The 23,395-nt window shown below is 39.8% G+C and overlaps 1 protein-coding gene across 9 annotated transcripts in view; it reads right to left on the bottom strand.

Annotated features, from left to right (window-relative positions):
* Nucleotides 1–366: 366 nt before the first annotated feature.
* Rnf38 (ring finger protein 38) overlaps nt 367–23,395 on the bottom strand; it is a 91,569-nt gene continuing 68,540 nt past the window's right edge. For 7 of the 9 annotated variants that reach the window (XM_041667453.1, XM_041667456.1, XM_041667463.1 and 4 more), the window contains 10 exons: nt 19,757–19,950; nt 17,650–17,863; nt 16,955–17,122; nt 15,602–15,772; nt 13,078–13,239; nt 12,344–12,450; nt 10,074–10,158; nt 6,725–6,846; nt 5,269–5,368; nt 367–3,771 (listed from right to left, as the gene is read on the bottom strand). In XM_041667453.1, coding sequence (XP_041523387.1) covers nt 3,709–3,771; nt 5,269–5,368; nt 6,725–6,846; nt 10,074–10,158; nt 12,344–12,450; nt 13,078–13,239; nt 15,602–15,772; nt 16,955–17,122; nt 17,650–17,863; nt 19,757–19,950 — 1,386 coding nt within the window. In that variant the 3' untranslated portion in view covers nt 367–3,708. The remainder of the gene's footprint in view (nt 3,772–5,268; nt 5,369–6,724; nt 6,847–10,073; nt 10,159–12,343; nt 12,451–13,077; nt 13,240–15,601; nt 15,773–16,954; nt 17,123–17,649; nt 17,864–19,756; nt 19,951–23,395) is intronic. The other 2 variants (XM_041667457.1, XM_041667462.1) reach the window with 2 other exon arrangements.

The raw sequence follows: 23,395 nt of genomic DNA, 5'->3' as shown, positions 1-23,395 counted from the left end.
ACACTTGCTTTCCCAGTTACACCGGCTATTTTCTGTATCTTATGGTTCATGGGGTAGGGTGCTGCACAGAGACACAGAGAAGAGATGGTTAGGTTTCCTATACCTGCAGCTGGTTAGATACGCATGCACCCACGTGTGGCTACATTTTCTGCTGATTGCTTGGTCTTTTAAGGAAACAAGTAGATACCTATGTTACCATGCTCATTTTGTAACTCCAGTAGTTTAAACCAACACCAAGACTACACTTTAAAGACCAAGCTCAGCGGTGAGCACCAAGCCGGCTCTACCACCTTGCTGCATCCTATCACACACCCCCCTTTGTAAACACAGCTCCTAAAACATACCTAACATGAAACACAACAGATATTTTAAGTGTACATCATACATTTATTACCAACAACCCTCTCAACTCCAAAATTGGGCACAGGGATTAAAAATAAAAATTCATTGCACTACTTAGTAAAGCATTACTAGTAACTTTCATAAAAAATGTACAAACTTTGTTAAAAATTTATCAAGCCTTCAAATGATTTGGTTACAGATATTTATAATACATACATTTAAAACTATATGTTAACTGATACAATGGAATATGATTTGAGGAAATGACTCAGCAAATGATTCCAACAAACACCCCGTGAGTTTTCATAATATTAAACAAACAGCAACATGAGGTAACCAGATGCACTATGGGGAGCAGACTCGACAAGGCCCAGAGATACTGTGAAAGTGTTCTCGGAAGCTGGCAGGCAGATCACACTGGAAATTACCACAAGAGGCCCAAATTAAGAATTCTAGCAAATTAAAGTTCAGGGAGTGTAGAAAATCTAATATGCTCTCACAATTTCAGATTCTGCTAAAAAAAAATTCAGGACAGGAAAATATTAGTATGGTATCTTGATACTTAGAGGCCTTGAGTTGTTTTGTTGAGGTTGGAGTTGAAAATACAAAATATGGTGATTCATGCAAAAAAAAAAAAAACAAAACCCCATACAAATCAAAAAGCCCAAACCCCAAGTCTAAAACCTACCAACCAACCAACCAACCAACCAACAACAAAACTCCACAGCTGAGTTAAGATGGTAAAGCCAACATTGTTCTAGGAAGAAGAGGATGAAGGCTACCAACATCCATCTGCCACCCAGTGCATCTCCCAGAGATGACGGTCAGGCAGAAGCCAACCGCACTTTTCTCATTTTCTGGCCACAAAGATGCCCACCATGGTCACTCAGAGATCACGCCAGGTCTGCTCCTAAAATACACCAACCACACCATGAACAAAAGTCTGATCCTTCTCTAACAGTTCTGTGCTAAGAGAAGACACCCCATGGAGACAGCAGTCATAACTGCAAAACACAATTTTACCAGGACAGACCTGCTGCCTCCTAAATTGCCAACTACTTCTATTAAAAAAAAAATCTACTGGAAAGGGAACGTCATGGCAAATATCGACAGAATAAAGAAAGGCTGCTTTCCGGTCTTAGCACAGTGTGCCTTGGTAGTCAGTATCTCTGTATAAACGAGGAAAGTGCTTCACTTATGTGCATCAATAACACAAACACCGAGTGGAGCAGTCATGTGAGAGCTGGACAGGTATAAAGTTTTTGCAGCTATATAAAAGTGTATATATAATATGGACTTTTGTCATTTTAAACATGATTTCTTTAAATTAAAAAATAAAGATTAAACTGCATGTGATTTGGAGATGACTATTATAAGCCATTAATTTTGACTTTAACACACCTTTTCATCATTAGGAACGGGAGGGGTATCCTAACGATTTAAAAGTAACACGTGCATTCACCACTGTTTCAGTGTATTTCTGACACACTTAGTCTAGGGCAAACAGAAAATAGTCAAATCCTATTGTCTGACTAGAGAGGCAACAGTGTCTGAAGAAGACAAAATTGTGCTTCTGTGTGGATTGACTTTCCTGAACTCTAGGCTGTGGTGAGCTTAGAGACTTCAAGGGAGGGTAAGGAACACGGCAGTAGCAAGTAGTTGAACACTCTCCCTGTCAGAGTAAAAAAAAAGGCCCAGTGCCAATTGCGAGTTGAGTGAGGTTGGCAGCAAAGTGTCACAGTTGTGACCGGAAGGCTGCAGCATGCGTGGCTGCAGACAGAAGCCGAGAACTCACAAAGAGGCAGACAAGGCTGAGCACACTGAGAGAAGGAGGAAGGAATCCAATTGCTGAAAAGTGACTTCCAACCATCTGATTTATGGTCAATCAAACTGTCTTGTTTTACACGGCTATGTATCATTTCCGATTAAATAAAGGTCAATTCCTGTTTGACAGCATTATTATTTTTTATACAAAATCCAATCTTCATTTACTCTGCAAGTATTCTGGGCACCTGTTGTATTAAGCTTTTTCTCATTCTGACATAAAAGAGAAAGAGTAAGACATCAAAGCAAACCAGACCTAAGAAGGGAGCTGTCACAGCACTCGATCATCCTGAAACAAAGGTTTCGACGAGAATGTTTACTGAGGAAAGAACTAGAGAACTTCAGGACCAGAGTGTGGGAATTCAATTAACACTAACAGAAATAGCTCTCTTAAAACAATTTAGTTACCCATGGAGGCCTGAGCGAAGAACACACACCAGAAACCAGGCTGAGTTAGATAACAGATTTTGTTCTACGGGAAGTCAAGAAGGCGATACTTATGGGACCAGTGGTGTTCTTAAAAATATATTACTCAAACATCTTCGAAACAGACTACAAATCTACACATGAATAAAATCACAGGTCCTTTCCGTAAAACGCTACTGGAAATGTAAAGGAGAAACAAGAAGCAGTAACACTCAGATCTCCGACTGAAATGCCGATATTGCTAATGAGGATCGTGATATTGCACCTTCTTTTTGGAAATAGCAAGTTGGAGACTTAAAAGTTTCTTTTACAACAGAATTGAAGAAAAAAAAATCAGGTCATGGAGTGAGAATCTGACATTTTTTCTTAAGTGACCCACTTAGGATCACAGAGGAAGAGAAGGGGACAGCTGCCTGAAGCAAACGAAGAAGGCTTTTCTCATTCCATTCCTTGGGAGGGAAGGGGACGGAGTATTCAATGCTTAGAATTGATGCACCCTTAGCAATCAGTGTGCAACAGCAAACACAAGGGGAAAACCAGTGTACAGTACTAGTGCTGTTTAAATAACACACCAGATTATACATTGCAGCATAATTAAAACTACACACACATTCTTGGTACATGCTGGTATATAGGATCTCACACACGCAGTAGCTACCATGCCCCCACACGTGTAGTTGCACACACTCTCTCACACAGTCCACACGCTGCACTCATTTCCACTCACAGTTTCTGAAGGCTCTATATAAGGTAGATTGCTATATCATCTGGAGCTACCACTTTTTATAAAAGCACATGCTAAAAGATCACGTCCACTGTAATCTTGCAGCAACACTCGGAATGATCACACAAAAACCAGGGAATGTTAGTGCACACACGAAATTAAGCTAAAGAAAAGATCTTTGGAGTTCCAATCACACAGTTAGTATAACAATCCCATAATTGTGAAGACTAATTGTAAGCTTTTATAGTTGATTAAGTCACACAGTGCAAAGAAAGGTCCATTGACCCTTTTGGTAAAGGGAGGGCTGGAAGCCACACAGGTTAAGTTCAATGGATAGTCCATATATACACGTGATGAGGAACACCCAAACTAAATCTGTGCTCGTAGGCTGGTCACTCTGAATCCCGATGTACTTCTGAAGCATCAGCTCGGCAAATTGGGCAAGTACGATTTCCCTGAAAAACAAGAGGAAGCTCACTGGAGTTGCATCTCATACTCACTAGTGAAGTACCCAGGTCTACCGATAATCCCGTAAGATCTTTATATTCTGATCCCTTAAAAACAAACCAATTCTAAACCAGGGTGGCTGTGCAAACCTGCTATCCTAACACTTGTAGGTAGAGGCAGGAGGATTAAGAGTTTCAAGCCAGCCTAAGCTACATGAGACCCTTTTTTAAAAATAAAACACAATAAAAAACAAAACAAAGCAAGACAACCTACACAAATCTCAAGATTGACTTTGTTAAACTCGTAAACAAGACTTGCTATCTATCTCTAGTCTGGAAAAACTTAGTAAATAACTTAAAATCAAAACCTTGCTCCGCCTCCCCTCCAACCCCACCGCAAGAACAACATAGGTGGAGCTGGGGATTAAATCCAAGGTGTCAAACACACTAACCTAGATCTTTTTTTGAAACAGGACTTTGGGCACTGAACTTCTCATTCTCCCGTTCCTACCTCCTCCTGAGTGCTAGGACAGTAGGAATATCCCAAGAGCATGGCCCTAGCCTTCCTTCACTTTTTTTTTTGAAGCAGGGTTTATTTTGTAGCTCTAGCTATCCTGGAACTTGTCCTGTAGATCAGGCTAACCTCAACTCAAGGACATTCACCTGCCTTTGCCTCTTGAGAGTTGGGATAAACAGGATAAGGTCATACACACATGGTTCCACTTACTCCTTTCCTTGGCTCCTAAAGCAGTTTTTTCTCTACTTCCACAGACAGGGAAACACAATGATCACTTATTTACTGTCTTACCTCTACACTCCATCACTCACGGTGGATGGAGCTCAGAGAGAGCGATCCTGTTATCTGATTGTCACAACATAGTATGACTGGCTCACCCTTAACCTACTCCATCTTCTTCCCTCAACAACCATCCTTCCTGTCTCATTCCTGTCTGTCTCTAAACAGTGGCCAATGAGGTTTTTAAAACACGACTGTAGCCACACCCTTCCCCTTGCTTTCAGAATCAAGTCTAAACTCACGCAGGCTTTAGAATGGCTTTGCAATAACCGCGCACATTCTAAGTCCTCCCTTTGTGCACCTCTCCCCTCACACGCCCTCACTCTCGTCCTCAGTTGCAGGGACTTGTGGTTCCTTGACTATTCCCTCTTCACACATTAGGGCTTTGCACAAGCCATGTTTTTGTTTTGTTTTTCCTAAAAAGTTCATACTCTTCATTTCATGATTTAGTTTGTTCATTCCTTCTCTTCTTCATTAGACAGATCTCACTTTCCTGCCTTAGCCTCTCTTCATGTGCTAGGATTACAGGTATGACCAGACACCAGTTCTCCTTAACTGATTTCTTTATTAGTTACTAAACTGCTTAATTAGCACATTCTACAAAAAATTCAAACTGGACTATTTAAATTATGTATATTTTATTCACATAAATTAAGAGTATGCAAAGAAATACTTGAAAAGTACTTTCTTTGTACTCATGATCACTTTACCTTAAGCCATTTATCGACACACTTGGCATGGAACTCGTGGTTACAGGGTAAGACTCTAAGAAGCTGCCTCGACTCAAAATCACACATGCATACTACACACCTGGAAAAGAGCACATTTTCGGTTTTCTATTTGTTATGACTATCACAATTACAAAGTCATTCGCGGTTATCAAAATATTATTTATTTTTTAAAATTACCACTATTCCTGAAAATGAGGATGCTAAGGTAGATTTACTTAGGGTTCTTTACTAACAGATTGTCAAGACATCTCTGGTTAAGGAGCTGGAGAGACGGTTCAGTGTTAACCGTTTTTCTCTGAGACAAGCTGGCTAGTGAATCAAGGAGGTTGAGTGAACCAGTGAGATTCCCTGCCTTAAAGTGGAGAATGGTTGAAAAGACCTGATGTCAACTTCTGACCTCTATGGGCACACACACGCGTGTGTACCTGCACACATACAACAAACACATACGTATGCAAAAATAATTTATCTAAAAACAATGGATCAAAATTCTAGATTAAGGGGAAAAACAGTAAATTTTTGTGATCTAAGAGTATATAAAGTTTATTTTATATATATATATATATATATATATATAGTATATAATAAAGCATTATTTGTAAGAGTCAAGCAGTGGGGGCTGGAAAGATGGCTTAGCAGTTAAAACACTAGCTATTCTTCCAGAGGTCCTGAGTTTAATTCCCAGCACCCACATGGTGGCTCACGACCATCTGTAATAGGATCTGATGCCCTCTTCTGGTGTGCAGGTGTTCATACAGAGCACTCATGCAAAAAATAAATCTAAAAAAAACTCAGTGAAAACAACCCAAATGTCCATCAACTAAAGAAGGGATAAACATAGTATATCTATCTATACCATGGAGTATTTTTAGCCATAAAAATGAATGTTGATACAAGCTGCTACCTGGACCTGAAAAAAAGTTATGCTATGTTGACTTTCTGGGCAGACTAAAGACACGATATTATAGCACTGTTTTTTCAAACTGTGGATTGTGACCTCTGGAGGGTGGGGTGCATCAAACAACCCTTTCACAGGGGTCACATATCAGATATCCTACATATTAGATATTTACAATTCACAACAGTAGCAAAATTATAGTTATGAAGTAGCAAGAAAATAATAGGGTTGGGGGCCACCATAACATGAGGTTGAGAAGCACTGTATTACAGGAGTCTAGACGTGTGACATTGAGAGGCAGGAGATAAAGCATGAAGAAGGAGGGTTGAGAAGACACAGGGAGTTAGCTACTAGCAAGAGAGAAGAAACCACTCTGTGCAGCAATGAAACGGTCTACATCTGTGGTGATGGTTGTACAACTTTACAAACATGCTAAACACACTAAACAGCTGAACTTGATGAACTTCAGCCCATTCCGTATTTAAACCTCCTAACGGAAGACCCCTGCTATTGTGACTAAGAAACAAACACACTTACAAAGTCTGCTCCGACTGGTGGTTGTTAGGGTTGAACCTGTAGGAGGGAAGCTGTTCGATATCTGCTTTAGTCAGTCCCCGAGGCTTCGCCTCTCCCAGTCGTTCTGCCAGGTTCAGCAGGGCCTACGGGAAGGGAAAGGAGACAGATTTTCATCTGGAGTAATATGATAGTTTAATGACTCATCTATGTGCACATGCACACACATGCAGAGGTCAGAGGACAGTGTGTGTGTGCGGTGGGGGGATCAGTTCTCTTTGCTCCAGGTGGGTGGGTCCCAGGGACTGAACTCAGGTCATCAGGTTTAGTGGCAAGAGCATTTACCCATTGAGCCATCTCTTTGGCATCCAATGGAGGAACTTCTTTTTTTTTTTTTAATTTAATTTTTTTCCCTTAAAACAAGATCTCTTTGTAGCCTAAGCTGTCTTGGAACTTAGAATGTAGCTCAGGTTAGCTCCAAGCTCATGGCAACACTCCTGTTTCAAGGTCTCAAGGGGTAGGATTACTGGTGTGAGGGCAACATGCCCAGCACTTACTGGTGTGGGATGCCCCTCTGCATGCTGTGAATATGTTTTATTTCCACTAGTTAATAAAGAAGCTGCTATGACCTATGACAGGGCAGAATATAGCTAGGCGGGAAAATTAAACTGAATGAAGGGAGAAAGAAGGTAGACGCCACGTAGTCGCCGAAGAAGTAAGATGTAAGGTAACACACCACAAGCCTCATGGTAAAATACAACATAACTGAAATGGGTTAGTTTAAAATGTAAGAGTTAGCTAGAAACACGCCTGAGCCATTGGCCAAAGAGTGTTGTAATTAATATAGTTTCTGTGTGATTATTTGGGTCTGAGCAGCTGAGAAACAAAAGTGCAGTCTCTGTCCATAACTTAAGTCTTTTATTTTATAAAAAAAAAAAAAAAAAAAAAAAAAAAAACTTTACTTAGGCTAGAACTGAGTGAGGTTCCTCGGATAACAACCTTAACTTGACTCCTTTCATATTTCTCTGAGACTGCACCCTGACTTTTTAAGATTTTTCACATTTGCGTTCAGTAAATCTTTCTATGACCAAAAGAACTGTCATTGAACTGGAAGTCAATCTCTCCTGGATCTGTTTTAAGTGGTATTTTTCAGGAGAGGAAGGGTACAGTCACCACGGGAGTAAAAATTAATTTCATAAAAATTATGGAATGCTTTTTACCAAAAACAGATCCATTTCTAATACAATACAGAGATGAATATGCAACAGATCAGCTGCTCTAATAAAAATGTCTCTGACTCAACAGGTAAAGGCACTTGCCACTAAACCTGACAACCTTGGCTTAATTCATCTCAAGACAGGAGAACCAACTCCCACAAATTACTTCACGGCACGGCAAAGGCACACACCCGGACAGACATATAAACAGACATACACACAAACAATAGTTTTAAAGACATAAGTTTAGATATGACTGAACTGTATGAATTACTTTAACACCTGCAAAATGAGCATCAGGGAGGTGGATTACATCTACTACATAACTTATTAAAGATAAGACTTTTCAAAAGAACACAATAGGGCTAAAAAGATGGCTGTGGTGGTTTGAATGTAATTGGCCCCTATGAGACTATAGGGAGTGGCACTGTTGACAGGTATGGCCTTGTGTCACTGTAGGGCAGGCTCCTATGCTCAAGCTACACCCAGAGTAGAACTCAATTTGCTTCTTGTTACCTGCTGATCAAGATGTAAAACTCTCAGCTCCTTCTCCAGCACCATGCCAGCCTACATACCACCACGCCCCACCATGATGATAATGGACTAAATCTTAAACTGTAAGCTACCCAAATTAAGTGTTTTTCTTTATAAAAGTTGCCATGGTCCTGGTGTCTCTTCATTTGAAAACCTAAATAAGATAATGGCTCAGCAGTTAAGAGCACTGGCTTCTCCTCCAGAGGATCCTAGTTCAATTCCCAGTACCCACATGGGGTTCACAACCATCTGACACCCTCCTGGACTCCAAGGGCATCAGGCACATACATGGCACACAAACACACACGCAAGCAAAACATCTATACCCATAAAATACACAATAATGGCATCGTGTCAAAAAATTTAACAATACCCAATTAATGTTCAAATACTACTAATTATTTTCAAAACAAGTATTTTATCCAAATTAGGATCCAACGCTATCATGGTTTCATATGTCAAGTCTTGTAAAAACATGGTAGGACCATTTCCAGCAGCACTTGAAAGGCAGAGGAGGGAATAATCATAAGTTCAAGGCTATATAACAAGTTAAAGGTCAGCATGGGGAACCTGTCTCGAAATAAAAACAATCAAAAATACAGACATTCCCAATGTGATCTAACTAACTTTCCATTCCTGACCTATCTGGTTCAGTACATTTTTCGCCCACTACACTTTCTGTTCACTGAAAGATCTGATCTTCTCTGTGTTCATCAGGCCTACTGTGTCCACTATTAAATCATTAGGGACTCAGGATGGTGTGGTGCCATTAATTCAAGGCTGGTAAAATGATACTAATTCCACCATTATTCAAAGAAATTTTCTTATGAGAAACTTCCCCCACACCAAACTGTACCCAGTAGTATATAAAGAAAAGGAAAGATAAAAAAGACTAATGAATGAATTGGGTTTTTACAAGTATTTAACATAAATTCATATTTAAAACATTTGATGCATCTTTAGGATGTTACAATTATGTTTATTGATTTTACACTAGTATCTCATTCTTCCTGGATTTTTAATGGCTCATTACTTATCTGCTTTAACCTTTTTTACAAAGACATGTGTCTTGCCATATAGCTCAGGCTAATCCTGAACTCAGGGTCCTCCCAACTCAGACTATTAAGCACTAATCCCAATATCATGCCTCAAATCTCCATTTTCTCCCTTTCTTTTTTTAAGACAAGGTCTTTACTATGTACCCTGGGCTAAGCCTCAAACGAGTGCAGCGTCGCAGGCACGAGTCACCCGCCAGGTCCACACTCCTTCCACGTGAGCTGCACACCATATGCTATGTACCACAATGTAGCTCCCTCAACCTTATGCAAAAATAAAATAGAACACCTTTCTAAACATCTTTGCTTCCACAAATCTTTTCTGAACACCTAATCAAAACCCACCACTTCCTCATCATTTGTATTCTCTCTCTGGAACTGAACTAGAATAGAACTAGTCTACTTACTATAATAGGTATACGGAAAATCCTAGGGATGCTAAACAATTTTATGAATTATAAATTTCATTTGTATCTTAAAATGCAAAGTTAATCTAATAAATGCCTATATGAAAGTATAGGACATTACACAATACTCCCTAAATAAATTCACACTTCCTCTACTAACCTCGTAATTTTCTACTTCTCCATCTTCTACATCCAATTCAAAGCTGAAAGTTGGGCCCACAGCAGGTGGTACTGGAAGCATTGATCTACAAAGAAAACCACCAAGGAAGTGTTTATATGTTAGTACATGAATACAAACGGCAGAGGACAAAGGTCAGATTACATGGATGAAGAACGGTCAGTGTTTACTAGCGGCAACCCTTTAAGGGCACTGGCTTTACTAGGAGCAGGACAAGCCATTTACAATAGCACAACAAGACAAATGTGAAGGCCACCAGAGACGGCTCAGCAGGTAAAGGAGTTCTGTTTAAGCCTGATAATCTGAACTTGATCCCCAGAACCCACATGGTGGAGAGAGAAAACCCAACTGACTCCCACAAGTGGGCCAAAGTCTGCAATGTGTACACAGGCATACGTGCACATACTGACACTTAATAAATGCAATAATGTAGGAATAGACTTAGTAAAACGTGTAAGGCCTATAAAAAACTGCTAGGATAAACAGTAAAATATAAGTAGACTAGAAAAATCAATAGTTATCACTATTCCACCATATTAATCTATAGATTTAATACAAAACTTCATTAAGTTTTTTATGTCTTTTTTTATAATTTATTTAACTTTATTTTAGGTGCATGAAGTTACAGACAGTTGTGAGCTGCCATGTGGGTGCTGGAAAGCGAACCCAGGTCCTGTGGGAGAACAGCCAGTGCTCTTAACCACTAAGCCATCTCTCCAGCCCCGTTTTTTATGTCTTTTAATGCAAAATGGATGCTGATTTTATAATTTATCTGAAAATGAAGAATTAAATTAAATTAAACACTTTTCAGCTAAGCTCGGAGGTTATATTACCTTATTTTAAGACAAACAGACAAGAGAGGGGGAGTGAGGGAACTAAAATTACCAGAAAAATAACTTGTAGTTTAAAGATCACCTTTGAGCTAAGATATTTGTTCTAGAAAGTAAGTATAGACATGTGACCAAGTCCCAGTCAATGAGGTATCAGTAATAGTAATGTGTTTCATTCTGGGAAATGTTGTCCAGAGAAGCAGTAGGCAGAGGAACCTCTTTCTTTTCTTTTTAAACTTTTGCTTCTTTGAGATGGGGTCGTGCTATATAACCCTGCCTGACATGGTACTGGCACTGAACTTAAGGGCAGGACTCCTGAGATGACAGTGTACCCCACACTCAGATTCCCATTCCTGACATGGTGGCTGGAGCAGGAGGGTCATGAGCACACCCAAGGACAGAAGAATCCATTCTCATAGACACAATGCTAACAAAACACTCTAGACTTGGTCTACTACATCTCGCTATGTCAGAAGGAAATAAAAAACTATCACATTTAAACCACAATGTTCATTACAAGTAAACTTAATCCCAACAGCATAGTTCTAAAATGCAAAAATGACTTCTTGTCTTTTCCAAGAAAAATACCATCAAAGCTGGATAATCAAAAGTGATTCTAGGGCCTAAGAGAGATAGTTCAGTAAAGGTCCTCCCAGCACTCCTGATCAAGAGTTTGATCCCTAGAGTTCACATGGTAGAGGAACAGACCTTTCCAAGGTATCATCTGACCTTCACACACAAGCAGTAGCATGCATGTGCTCCCCTACATCATGCATGACAAATATAAAAACGGGTTTTGTCTGTTTTGAAGTGACTCCAGGGCTAAAAAGATGGCTCAGCAGTTAAGAGTATTTGCTGTTCTTTTTTTTTTTTTTTTTTGGTTTTTCGAGACAGGGTTTCTCTGTGGTTTTGGAGCCTGTCCTGGAACTAGCTCTTGTAGACCAGGCTGGTCTCGAACTCACAGAGATCCGCCTGCCTCTGCCTCCCGAGTGCTGGGATTAAAGGCGTGCGCCACCACCGCCCGGCGTATTTGCTGTTCTTGCAGAAAATGTGGGTTCAGTTCCCACTACCCATATAGTTGCTCACAACCATCTCTAACTCCAGTTTCAGGGATCCAATGCCCTCCTCTGGCATCTATAAGTACTGCATGCACACATGGTATACAATACACACTTAAGAGGCAAAAGGCACAAATTGAAATCTTTAAAAAGTGATCCTAACTGTATAAGTGGCAAATACTTTAAATTTTTCTATCTTATAATTCGCTAAACAATTTGTCTTGGGTTTTTTCCTCCCCCGTTTCTTCCTTAATTGGATCTGTAACCCCATAACCACTTAACATGTTTTGACACATACTAAGTCACATGCCACAGAGAAGCCACTCATAAAGGACTCTCAAGAGAATAAGCAGAAGGAACTTACAACACATAAGGCAGTAAGCTTGGATGGTAAGGGGGAGGTGGTACTGGCTGCTGGGATCGGTATCTACTGCGCCCTGTGAGTCTCCGAGGCATGAATGGAGGATAAGGCTGTAGGAGACAAAGGTTGAGAATGATCATTCTATGTTTGCAAACAATGTCAAATAATTTATTTATTGAACTTAAATGGCAAGTGCTCTTACCCTCTGAGCTACCTCACTAGTCCCCACTTGGTGTTTTTCGTTTTTTGTTTTTTTGAGACAAAGTTTCTCTACATAGCACTAGTTGTCCTGGGCTGGCCTCCAACTCACAGAGATACAGCTGCCTCTGCCTCCCAAGTGCAGGGACTAAAGGTGTGCACCAGAACATTCAGTTTCCCAACTTGTTTTTTTAAGATAGGGTCTGGCTACCTAGCTTAGACTGGCCAGGAACCTGCCTTGCAGACAAAGATGGCCTTGAACTTGCAAACAATCCCCCTGCTTCTACCTTCTCAGTGCTGGGATTATAGGCCTATGCCACCAGGCCTGACTGCCACTTGTTTGATTTTTAAAAATCTTACTATTCAGGTGGCATTAACTAATTCCTTAATGATAATATAGCTAAAACAGCCAAGGATAAAATACACACACATGTGATTTTCAGAATACATGAGCTCTGAACATTTTCAGAGTTACACTGAAAACAACTAAAATAAGCTCTCGAGCAAATAAATGAATGTAACAACGTATAAAGCCTTACTACGCCGAAGGACACCTCCTGATGCAGAGGATCATGTGTCAGGAACTGCAAAGGAGCTGACGGAGGTAATGCTGGGGGATGGGCCGAGGGGGGATAAGTAAAACTGCCCACTTGAAGATGTTCTCCTAAGAGTTCCACTTCATTTTCTATCCTCTGTAGAGGCTGTGGAGAGAAAAAAGAAATCAATGTGCTCCTGATGCTTTTTTAAATAATAAAACAATAAAAAAATATTTTCAAGGCCAAGGTTGTCTTAAACTAAAATACAGCTGGGCAGTGGTGGCGCACACCTTTAATCCCAGCACTCGGGAGACAGAGACAGGCGGATCTCTGTGAGTTTGAGGCCAGCCTGGTCTACAAGAGCTAGTTCCAGGACAGGCTCCAATGCTACAGAGAAACCCTGCCTTGAAAAACCAAACCAACCAATCAACCAAACCAACAAAAACAGGTGGACACGTTTCCTACCTTGATTTTTAGTTTGTGTTAATTATACATTAAGCATTTCTGTGACCCATTATAGTACACACGTCCTTTAAGATCTCTAAATTTTAAAATGGGAGGGGAAAAAGTCAATTATACGGAAGTTCAAGTTTGAGCTGTCATAACACCCTGATCAACAGAGAATTCTCAGACACTGAGCCTCCCTGATGAACGAGCATATGGTGTGTGTATAATTCAGAAGCAGGAACAGTGGGGTACGCTATACAAATTCACTCTACTACAAAAGTCATGGTGTCAAATCAACATGTGATTTTTAGATAATATATGAATTAATATTCTTATTTACAAAACTGACATTCTTAATTTTTGAAGTATATTGTGGCTGGGCATGGTAGCATATACTTATAATTTTTTTTTTCTTTTTTGGTTTTTCAAGACAGGGTTTCTCTGCAGCTTTGGAGCCTGTCCTGAAACTAGCTCTTGTAGACCAGGCTGGCCTCAAACTCACAGAGATCCACCTGCCTTTGTCTCCCGAGTGCTAGGATTAAAGGTGTGCGCCACTACTGCCCTGCATATACTTATAATCTTAACACTTGGGGTGAAGACAGGAAAACTAAGGACAGCCTGGGACACACTAAGTCAACAACGACTACAAAGCACATTGTACTTCATACCATGTAGTGTGTTTTTCTTAAACTTAAAATAGGTGGCCTCGTTTCAAGCTTCTAGAATACAAGGTCTCATGAACTTGGGTTAAAGGAGACTCTGTTCCAAAAAAAAAAAAAAAAACAAAAAACAAAACATACAGGCCAAGAAAAAACGAAGAGAAAAAAGGGAGGAGAGGGGAGGAGGAAGAAGAAGGAGGTGAAGAGAAGAAGGAAGGGGAAGAGAGAGGAGGAGAAGAAAGCTCTTTGGGGCTGCAGAGATGGCTAAGAGGTTGTTGCTCTGACAGGCAGAATTCAGTAGCCAGCACCCACATTGGGTGGTTCACAACAAACTGAAACTTCAGCTCCAGGAGGATCTGATGCCCTCTTCTGGTTTCTATAGGCACCTGCACAGATGCTGTACATAGACAGACAGACAGACAGACAGACACACACACACACACACACAGAGCCTCTCCTATCTCTCCTCCCCCCTTTCTAAAACAGTAAGTACTGACAATTATAAGGGTTCTATTTTTCAGAGAAATACATGCTAGCGGCCAGTGAGATGGCTCAGGAGGTGCTGTTGCTTACTGAGCAATGCCGGCAAACTGACTTCAGTTCTAGAATGCACATAAAAGGTGGAAGAAAACCACTCCAGAGTTGTCCTGACTTCCACACATGCCATGCCCACCCCACCACCAACTACAGAATGTACACACACAATAGACTTAAAAATCATAGACTATATAAAATGGGAAAAACTAGGGCTGGAGAGATGGCTCAGAGGTTAAGAGCATTGCCTGCTCTTCCAAAGGTCCTGAGTTCAATTCCCAGCAACCACATGGTGGCTCACAACCATCTGTAATGGGGTCTGGTGCCCTCTTCTGGCCTGCAGGCATAAACACAGACAGAATATTGTATACATGATAAATAAATAAATATTTAAAAAAAAAATGGGAAAAACTAGAACCAATTAGGTAGGAACTTTGCTTTGAGCTGCCTGAAAGACTGCAGATATGCAGAAACAATAAAATTTCACTTAGTTAAGTGATACTAAACTAAGAAAAACCAAGCTAATTCTAAAGTATGTTTAAACTAATTTATTTACCTGTAAGTTTCTTTAATTCTTTAAGAGCTTTAAGAATACCAAAGTTAGCCGGGCGGTGGTGGCACATGCCTTTAATCCTAGCACTTGGGAGGCAGAGACAGGAGGATCTCTGTGAGTTCGAAACCAGCCTGGTCTACAAGAGCTAGTTCCAGGACAGGCTCCAAAACCACAGAGAAACCCTGTCTCGAAAAAAGCAAAAAACAAAAAAAAAAAAAAAAAAAAAAGAATACCAAAGTCACAGTGTTTAAATGGCAATTACTTACACTTACTAAACTAATTAACCAAACTTAAACACCCCAGGAAAACTAGAAACATGACTAGAAGTACCTACCGATCGTGACTGCTGTGTCTGGAAAGGGACAAACTGGCCTGGCGGTGCCAAGTGAGGAGGATGGTGGGGAGAAAGGTGAGGAGGGTGTATAAGAAATGGATCACTAGAAATAAGGGGTGGGAACGCAGCATATGGTACTGGTAAGTGCTGAACCGAACAGGCCTGAAGCATCTGTAAGGGAAAAGCATTACTTTTAGTTTAAAAATGTCAGAATATACAATTTTCTTGACAAAGGTATGAATCAAATTACCACACCTCCCAAAACTCATAGTAAGTACTCGAATATTTCTGCATCTATCAGTAAGAATGGTAAACAGTGTAGTTGTATTGTATAATTGTTCTAATTGAATGAAATGAAGGAGAGGGAGTGCTATGCAGGCAAAGGGGCTCTTCCTCACAACCATCTCATCAATCCTTCACTCTGCCCCTCAGGGACCAGCTTGGGTCACTGAATTAATTGCTAAACTGTCACTGACACATGTGTGTGTGCTTTAACTTCCCGAGCAGACCAGGGCATTAATTTTTTTTCCTTTTATTTTCGAGACAGGGTTTCTTCATAGCTTTTTTGGGTCCTGTCCTGTAACTAGCTCTTGTAGACCACAAACTCAGAGATCCTCCTGCCTCTGCCTCCCGAGTGCTGGGATTAAAGGTGTGTGCCACCACCGCCCGGCCAGGGGATTAAATTTATACTCAGTATTCCCAAGCGCTTTCCTGATCACAACTACCTTCATTGTTTTCTAATATTTGGAATCAAAATATTACAAGATAGAATATATAGCGTTAGAGGGAAAATTAGCTGTCTGAATCTCATTATCTCTATGACGCTAAGCAAGTTAATTTTACCTTCCAGATTAAGTTTATAGAAATTGGGATAATAGCATTTTCATTAACAGGTTTCTCATGGTGAAAAACAAAACAGGCTCTCAAGAGTGCCCACTGAAGCCCACTGAAGTAAGGGCTAAGAATGTCAACTGCTGAATATCACATTACTAAGTCTAAAGTCAATCTTTATTAAGGATTAATTATTGTTTATATATAGGAAGAAATAGGGGGCACCAAATCTCATTATAGGTACCTGGGAGGCACCATGTGGTTGCTGGGAATTGAACTCAGGATCTCTGGAAGAATAGCTAATGCTCTTAACCTCTGAGCCATCTCTGCAGCCCTGTGCTGAGATTTTTATTACAGTAAAATTAAACTTTTTACTTGCAAGTGAACCTACTAAAACAGTTCTTAAATCGTATCTGTTAGCCATCCTAAGGGAGGACTGCTGAACTTTAAGTCATAAACAAAACCCAGTTGGCATGCTATTTTAAATAGTAAGATTGAGTGAGAATAAAGGCCCAGACTTACTGGAGGAGGCACACTACAGACAGGGAGGTGTTGTCCACTGAAGACCACAGAGCATCCTGGGACCTGTTGTGCACTGCAAGCAGGGATGTGCTGACCTGTGCAGAGTGGAATCCCATGGGGCGCCACCGTGGTTACCGTGTAGGAGACAGGAACTGTTCCTTGATGGAGCTTTTAGGAAAGAAAAGTAAAACTTTTGAGAAAACATGACCTATTTTAAAAATTAACATTTGAGGGCCTGGAGAGGCAGCTCAGTTGGTATGGTACTTGTCATATTATGAATTCCTGGGTTTGACCCCATCACCACATAAACTAGGCATTGTGGCTCAAACATGTAATCATGGCATTGGGGGGTAGAGATAAGAGGATCAGAAATTCAAGGTCATTTTTTTACATATATAGTATATTAAAAAAGACAGCTTGGGATAAATGAGACCCTGCCCAAACAAACATGTATTGATCCCCATCTGCTATATAAATTTTCACAATGTACTTCCTTCACATTTTCTTTTTGAAACCCAAGTCTTATGTAGCCCAAGTTAGTCTCTCATTATGTTAAATTTCTTTTACTAAAAGGAATGGAGAACCTAAATAGCTACATTTCAGGAATTAAAGAAACATACAACAAAAATCAATGAATTACCTTGAAAACTACAAACTTTTACTCTTGGTATTTCCAGGGAATTCTGTTACTGTACCTGATCATGTATGTCGACCATGACTGCATTCTGCTGGGGAGGATGAGCAGCTGGATGTAACAGACGGGGAGATACATTCGGAGGGTGGAAGGCTCGAGGTTCCTCTATTGCTTGCTGCTGTGCATAAGGGAGATGGTGATAGTTTTCATCTTGACTAATGGAATTATGTCGAGACAGACGATCCCTTCTTCCTCGCTGACGCCTGACGGGAGGACTAAAATAAGGTAAATGCCAAAAAGAAGGTCATTACTATAATGTTTAGCAATCAGGATTCTGTATTATCTATTACCTATAAATAATATATGCTAAGGTAAGCTAAGAAATTAAATAAGTGCTATGGCTCCCAATCAATTTTAAAAACTGACCAATTTAAATATAAATTCACCAGTCAATTTTAACATGCATAGATCTGCAGGAATCACTATGTTACTCTGACAGGGATTTTTTTATTACCCTCATTTCTATGCTTATTAACAGAATTATTCCATAAGAAAAAGTTACCATCCTCTTATTTTACACTTTTTTATGAGGTACTGGGGATGGTGATGCATGCTGTGGTGTGTCTGTGCAGATCAGAGGACGACCTTCGTGAGTTCGTGCTTTCCTTTTAATAAGTGAGTCCGGGGCTCAAACTCACGCTGTCAGATTCGGCAACAAGCACTCTTATGTCCTAAGCTATCTTGGCAGCCCAAGTTAGCACTTTCTTCTCATCATTTACTTAGTAGTTTATCCTCAATGTGGACTCATGGGTATTTATTTGCTGGGTTGTGATTCATACTGTTGTTTTATGGGTGCGAAGTGTCCCTTATTCCTCCATGAGTGAAGAGCATGGTTCTTTTTGCAAATTTACAAACAAAAGCTAGTTACTATCATCTGTAAACACATCCTGACATCCACTTCCTATCTTAGGTTTTTATCTGGTACAACTTCTGCACATTCAAATGAGATGTGTATGCAAAGGTTCCAATAGTACTCTTTCCAGTAATAATGATGACCTAGATATGGCTATTAACCAATAGTAAGTGGATAAATTATCATACTTTAATGTAAGATTATACCACAGTAAAAAAATAAATGTTCAATTTCTGTCAACATTAAACACAAAACGCTTAATAAAGCCAAAGACTAATACATCTAAATGAAAACAAAATCCCAAACTGTATTGCTTAAGAATATATATAGGTTGCTGGACAGTGGTGGCACACACCTTTAATCCAAACACTGGGGAGGCAGAGGCAGATTGGAGCGAGATCCAGGACAGCCAGGGCTATACAGAGAAACCCTGTCTCAAAATAACAACAAACAAACAAAAACAATAAAAAACAAAACAAAAAGGGAATATATATTCAAAACCACAATGAACAGGAGATCCATAAACTACCAATTTATTTCCTTGGGAAAAAAAAGGCAAGGCATGGCATGGCATAACAAGATAGTGTGGGTGGGCAGTTTATGAGAGGCCAGTTTTAACCTAGGAGTTGCTTCATGTTATCCTTTTGATTGTACATTTTTTTCCATGTTCTGAACGCACAACAAACAGTTCACCATAAAATAGGAAAAACTATGTACAGCCAGGTATGTAAGCTATAACATTTATAGACAATCCTATTTCTACATACTTATATTTGATAGCTATAAAATAATTTGCCTGGTAGTCACGCTCTTAAATGACAGAACACTGGAAAGGGCAGAAGTATAGAACCCATTTCTCAGTTATCTTGATTGCAGACTAGCGCATAAGAAGAAGTGTGTGTTGGGGGCTACTGAGTGCAGGACTTTCGTGGATACTGGGTAAATAATCTATCTTTAAGCTATAATCTAGCTTCATAATCAGTCCTAAATCATAAGCTAGTTTAATTTGTATATACTAGCATAGGTTGACTTTAGATAACTTTAGTCTCTTTCAGTCTCGTTACCTACTACTGCAGAGCTTAATCAACTCTCTCCAACCTAAGATAGCCCAACTTTTAATAATTTTATACATGAATATACACACGTGCATGTACTGATATTTATGAAATGTCTACAAAAATATGCTGACACTAAAAATATGCTTACACAAACCCACCAGGGGAAGAAAAGTAAAGAAATACAGCACACGACTAACCTTCTTCTGTTGCGTGCAGGTGTGTTGCATCGTTCCCCTGAGAAGTGGTGCTGGTTTGGTCGGACTGAAGGGGGCTGCCTATTTGATGTCATCTCCCATGGTCGCATTGGTGGTGAGGGAGCTGGTGATGAGGATGTATAATCGAAGACTGAATGAGAGAGGCGCTGTCTCTTAGGACTTGGACTATCTTCACTCTGCCGATGCAACAAAAATGACCAACTGAATAAAACCATGTCAGAATTTCACATTACTCCATATGTATGCAATACATATTCCAAACTGTATTTGTCATAAAAAAAAAAAACAAGGCTATACATTGCACTATCAACCCAAATTAAAAATCCTAACTTAAGAAATGTAGGGGCAGGGACTGCACAGTAAATACATACAAATGAAAAATGAAGTGTTTCAAAAACCACCATATTAGATAACAACATATTAAGTCTACACAACAGAACAGCTAACTTTTATAGTACCTGACTTTCTAGAATTCCTGACCCACCGGAGAAACGCCATTATCCTTTAGTGACAACAAGTTTGCTTAGGGAGAGGCCTTGCCCTCTTCCTGAGTAGGAGCTGAACACAATGCTAATCACAAACCTCTACCACTCTTGTTGGGGCTACTGCAGTTACTTCTGTGATAGTTACATGGACAAAATGAAGTTTATATTACGCAGAGTCAACTGATTAAGATCAATTGATTCTTTTTAGAATGACACAGCACTTTGGAAGTATCCTCCAATGTTCAAAGGTTACAGTATAAGCTTTATAGCTATACAATTCATATGACCATGTAACTGCTACTAACTCCAGGATTACCCCAGCCAATCAATTTCCCAATTAAGTCTCACCAAAACTGACAAAATTCAAAATTAGCTGAAATCTGACAGGTCTATTGTTTTTAGAAGAATTGTTCCTATTTCTATATACATTCCTAAGTTCTAATTATTAGGCATTGGAGTACTTTTAGTTGGTTTACAAAATAAATTGTGGGGAACACAAATACATCAAACATTAGCAAAATATACAGGAATACATACTACATTTTAATTTTATTATATGAATGTTATGCTTGAGTGTTTATGCATCAAGTGCATTCAACGCCTGTGCAGAGCAGAAGAGGACATCAGGTCCTCTGGAACTTGAGTTACAAATGGTTGGCAGCTATGTCGTGCTTTCGACTGGTAAGCCATCTTTCTAGCCCAATGTCATACTTTGAAAGAGATAAGAAACAACTAATTTTAGGGACAAAGCAAATTAATAAATGGAGCTGAGCCTACAATATAATTCTAGAATTTGGGAGATGAAGGAGAAGATTGATAACCTGAGGTTATCCTTGGTTACAGAGTGAGTTCAAGGCCAGTTTATGCTACATGAAACCATATCTCTAAAAAAAATAAATGCTAAAAGGTTAAATTTGACCATTCCAAATTATTTAGTAGGCGTATCACCAAACTATCACCAGCCTATATTCTCTTAATGATATTATTTAAATATACTTGTTTTAATTTTATTAAGAAAGCCATTTCTTATATTGAGAATCCCCAACAACACACACAAAGGCAAGATTCTGCCAGTAGCCCCGGCAGGCCTCCAACTTGCCCAACAGCTAAGAGTGACTTGGAATTTCTAATCCTCTTGCCACCTTGTCCTGACTGCTGGAGTTAAAGGCCCAGTTTATGTGGTGCCTCAGTACAGATGTTTTTGTTTTTGAAGACAGTGTCTAAGTAACCCAGGCTAGCCTTGAACCCACAGAAATCCACTTGCCTCTACCTCCTGAGCATTGGAATTAAAAAGGTGTGCCCCACCTACCTAGCATGAATCACTATTTCTGATATATGAGTCCCAGTAATATTTGACGCTGATAGAACCAAACTCAACAACCACTGAATTCAGATAGATGGGACCGTCTTTTTAAAGAAAATTTTGTTTTGAATTCTCAGGTGGAGAATTCTTTACTATAACAGTGAGCTAACTTTTCAATGTACCAGTTGTCAACAATTTAAATGTCTAAGATGTTAAGTCACAGTTACTATCTCTACTGCACAGAACAGGGGTACAGATTAGCAATCAAGGGAAGAAAGAAGGCAGGAGGGTATAGATGTATTTTAACAATGAATATCAAAGAGAAGCAGAAGCAGGTCCCAGGTTCTACCTGAGGACTAAAATGTTCCTGACTTTAGCAACCACTGCACTTATCAAAGATGTCATTCCAAAGGAGGAAGGAATCAGCCTGTTCTGGGAGAGGTGTAAAAGTTCACCTTGACTGTCAACATGAAGGGGTAGAGAGTAACCACTGACTCAGCCTGTGAACATGTCTTTTTCTAAATGAGATTCTGAGGCAAGAAGATCCATCCTAAAAATGGTGGCCCCAGTCCGTGGGCTGGTGTTTTAGACTGAACCAAGAAAGTTGAGCAACACTCGTCTCTGCGTCTTTAATGTGAGGCACCCCGCTGCTCCCTGTTCCCACTGCCACAAGGGAGCATGACCTCAAACTGTGAGCTAAAAATCTGCCTCCCTGCAGGACTGGTCGGGTGCTTTGCTGTAGCAACAAGAGAATCAGAATTTCATCTTAGATCAAGCACAGCGTGATCTAAAAGTCTCTAATTCTTCAAACTCCCAGACTTTTTCTACAAGTCTTCTCTTTAACAAAATATGAGGTTTCTCGTTTCATCTTTATCCCCCCTCAAAAAACTGAATAAACTCCAGGGACAACAAACTCACTGAATTTTATCCACCTTACATAAATGTAAGTGCTGCAGAAAAATAACGCAGACTATAGAAGCAATTTGCCAGTAAAGGGTAACATTTATTTTTGTTATCCATTTTGAGGTGAATGAAAACATAAGCCTGGGAAAGCAGGAAATTTTCAGATAGTAATAAAGTTTACAAAATAACCGCTACAGAATATCTCATTAATGCTTTACAAGCTTACATCAAATTATGCTCAGATATGCTTAAATATGTTTTTCTCAGTGAGGCTAACTGAAAGACAACTATCCCTTATTTACACATGGTGTATTAAATTATTCTTTCACACTTGACAGGTTATATTTTGATGGTTATGATACTCTTGAAAAAGTTCATTACACAGCCCTAGTTATCAATCAGATAAGACATACACAATATTCCTTAATTATAAAATAAAGTCAACAATGACACAAAAATTCTGAATCATGGGGTTTTTTGTTTGTTTGCAACTAAAAGGTGTAGTATAAAACAAACAAAATAAACAGGAAACAGGCAGGGGAGATGACTCAGTAGGTTAAGCACCTGCCATGGAAGTCTAAGGACCTGAGCTCTATCCACAAAACGCACTAAAAAGCAAGGCTGATTCCTGCACTGGGGAATGGACAGAAACAGGAGGGTTCCTACTGTGATGAGCTCCAAGCCACCAAGATTCTATATCAAGAGATAAGGTGCAAGGCACTAGAGGAATAAGGTTGAACTCTGTGTCAACACAAGACAAAAGCTTTCTGCTCACTGACACTGATGGCAGGCTAGGGACACAGTCCAGTCACTAAAAAAAAAAAACCCTTAGGACTTGGGTATGAGCCCCAGAACTATTTTAAGAGGGGAAGTATGAACATGTGTGCACTTCCAGTGCCTGGAAGGCCTAGACAGGTAGATCTCTGGTGC

The sequence above is a fragment of the Microtus oregoni genome, unplaced genomic scaffold (assembly GCF_018167655.1).
Source record: "Microtus oregoni isolate MIOR12 unplaced genomic scaffold, Mior012 000017F_ref0000208, whole genome shotgun sequence".
Classification (NCBI taxonomy): domain Eukaryota; kingdom Metazoa; phylum Chordata; class Mammalia; order Rodentia; family Cricetidae; genus Microtus; species Microtus oregoni.
The sequence above is the reverse complement of the archived record's forward strand: the minus strand, read 5'-3'. Positions and strand labels throughout refer to the sequence as shown.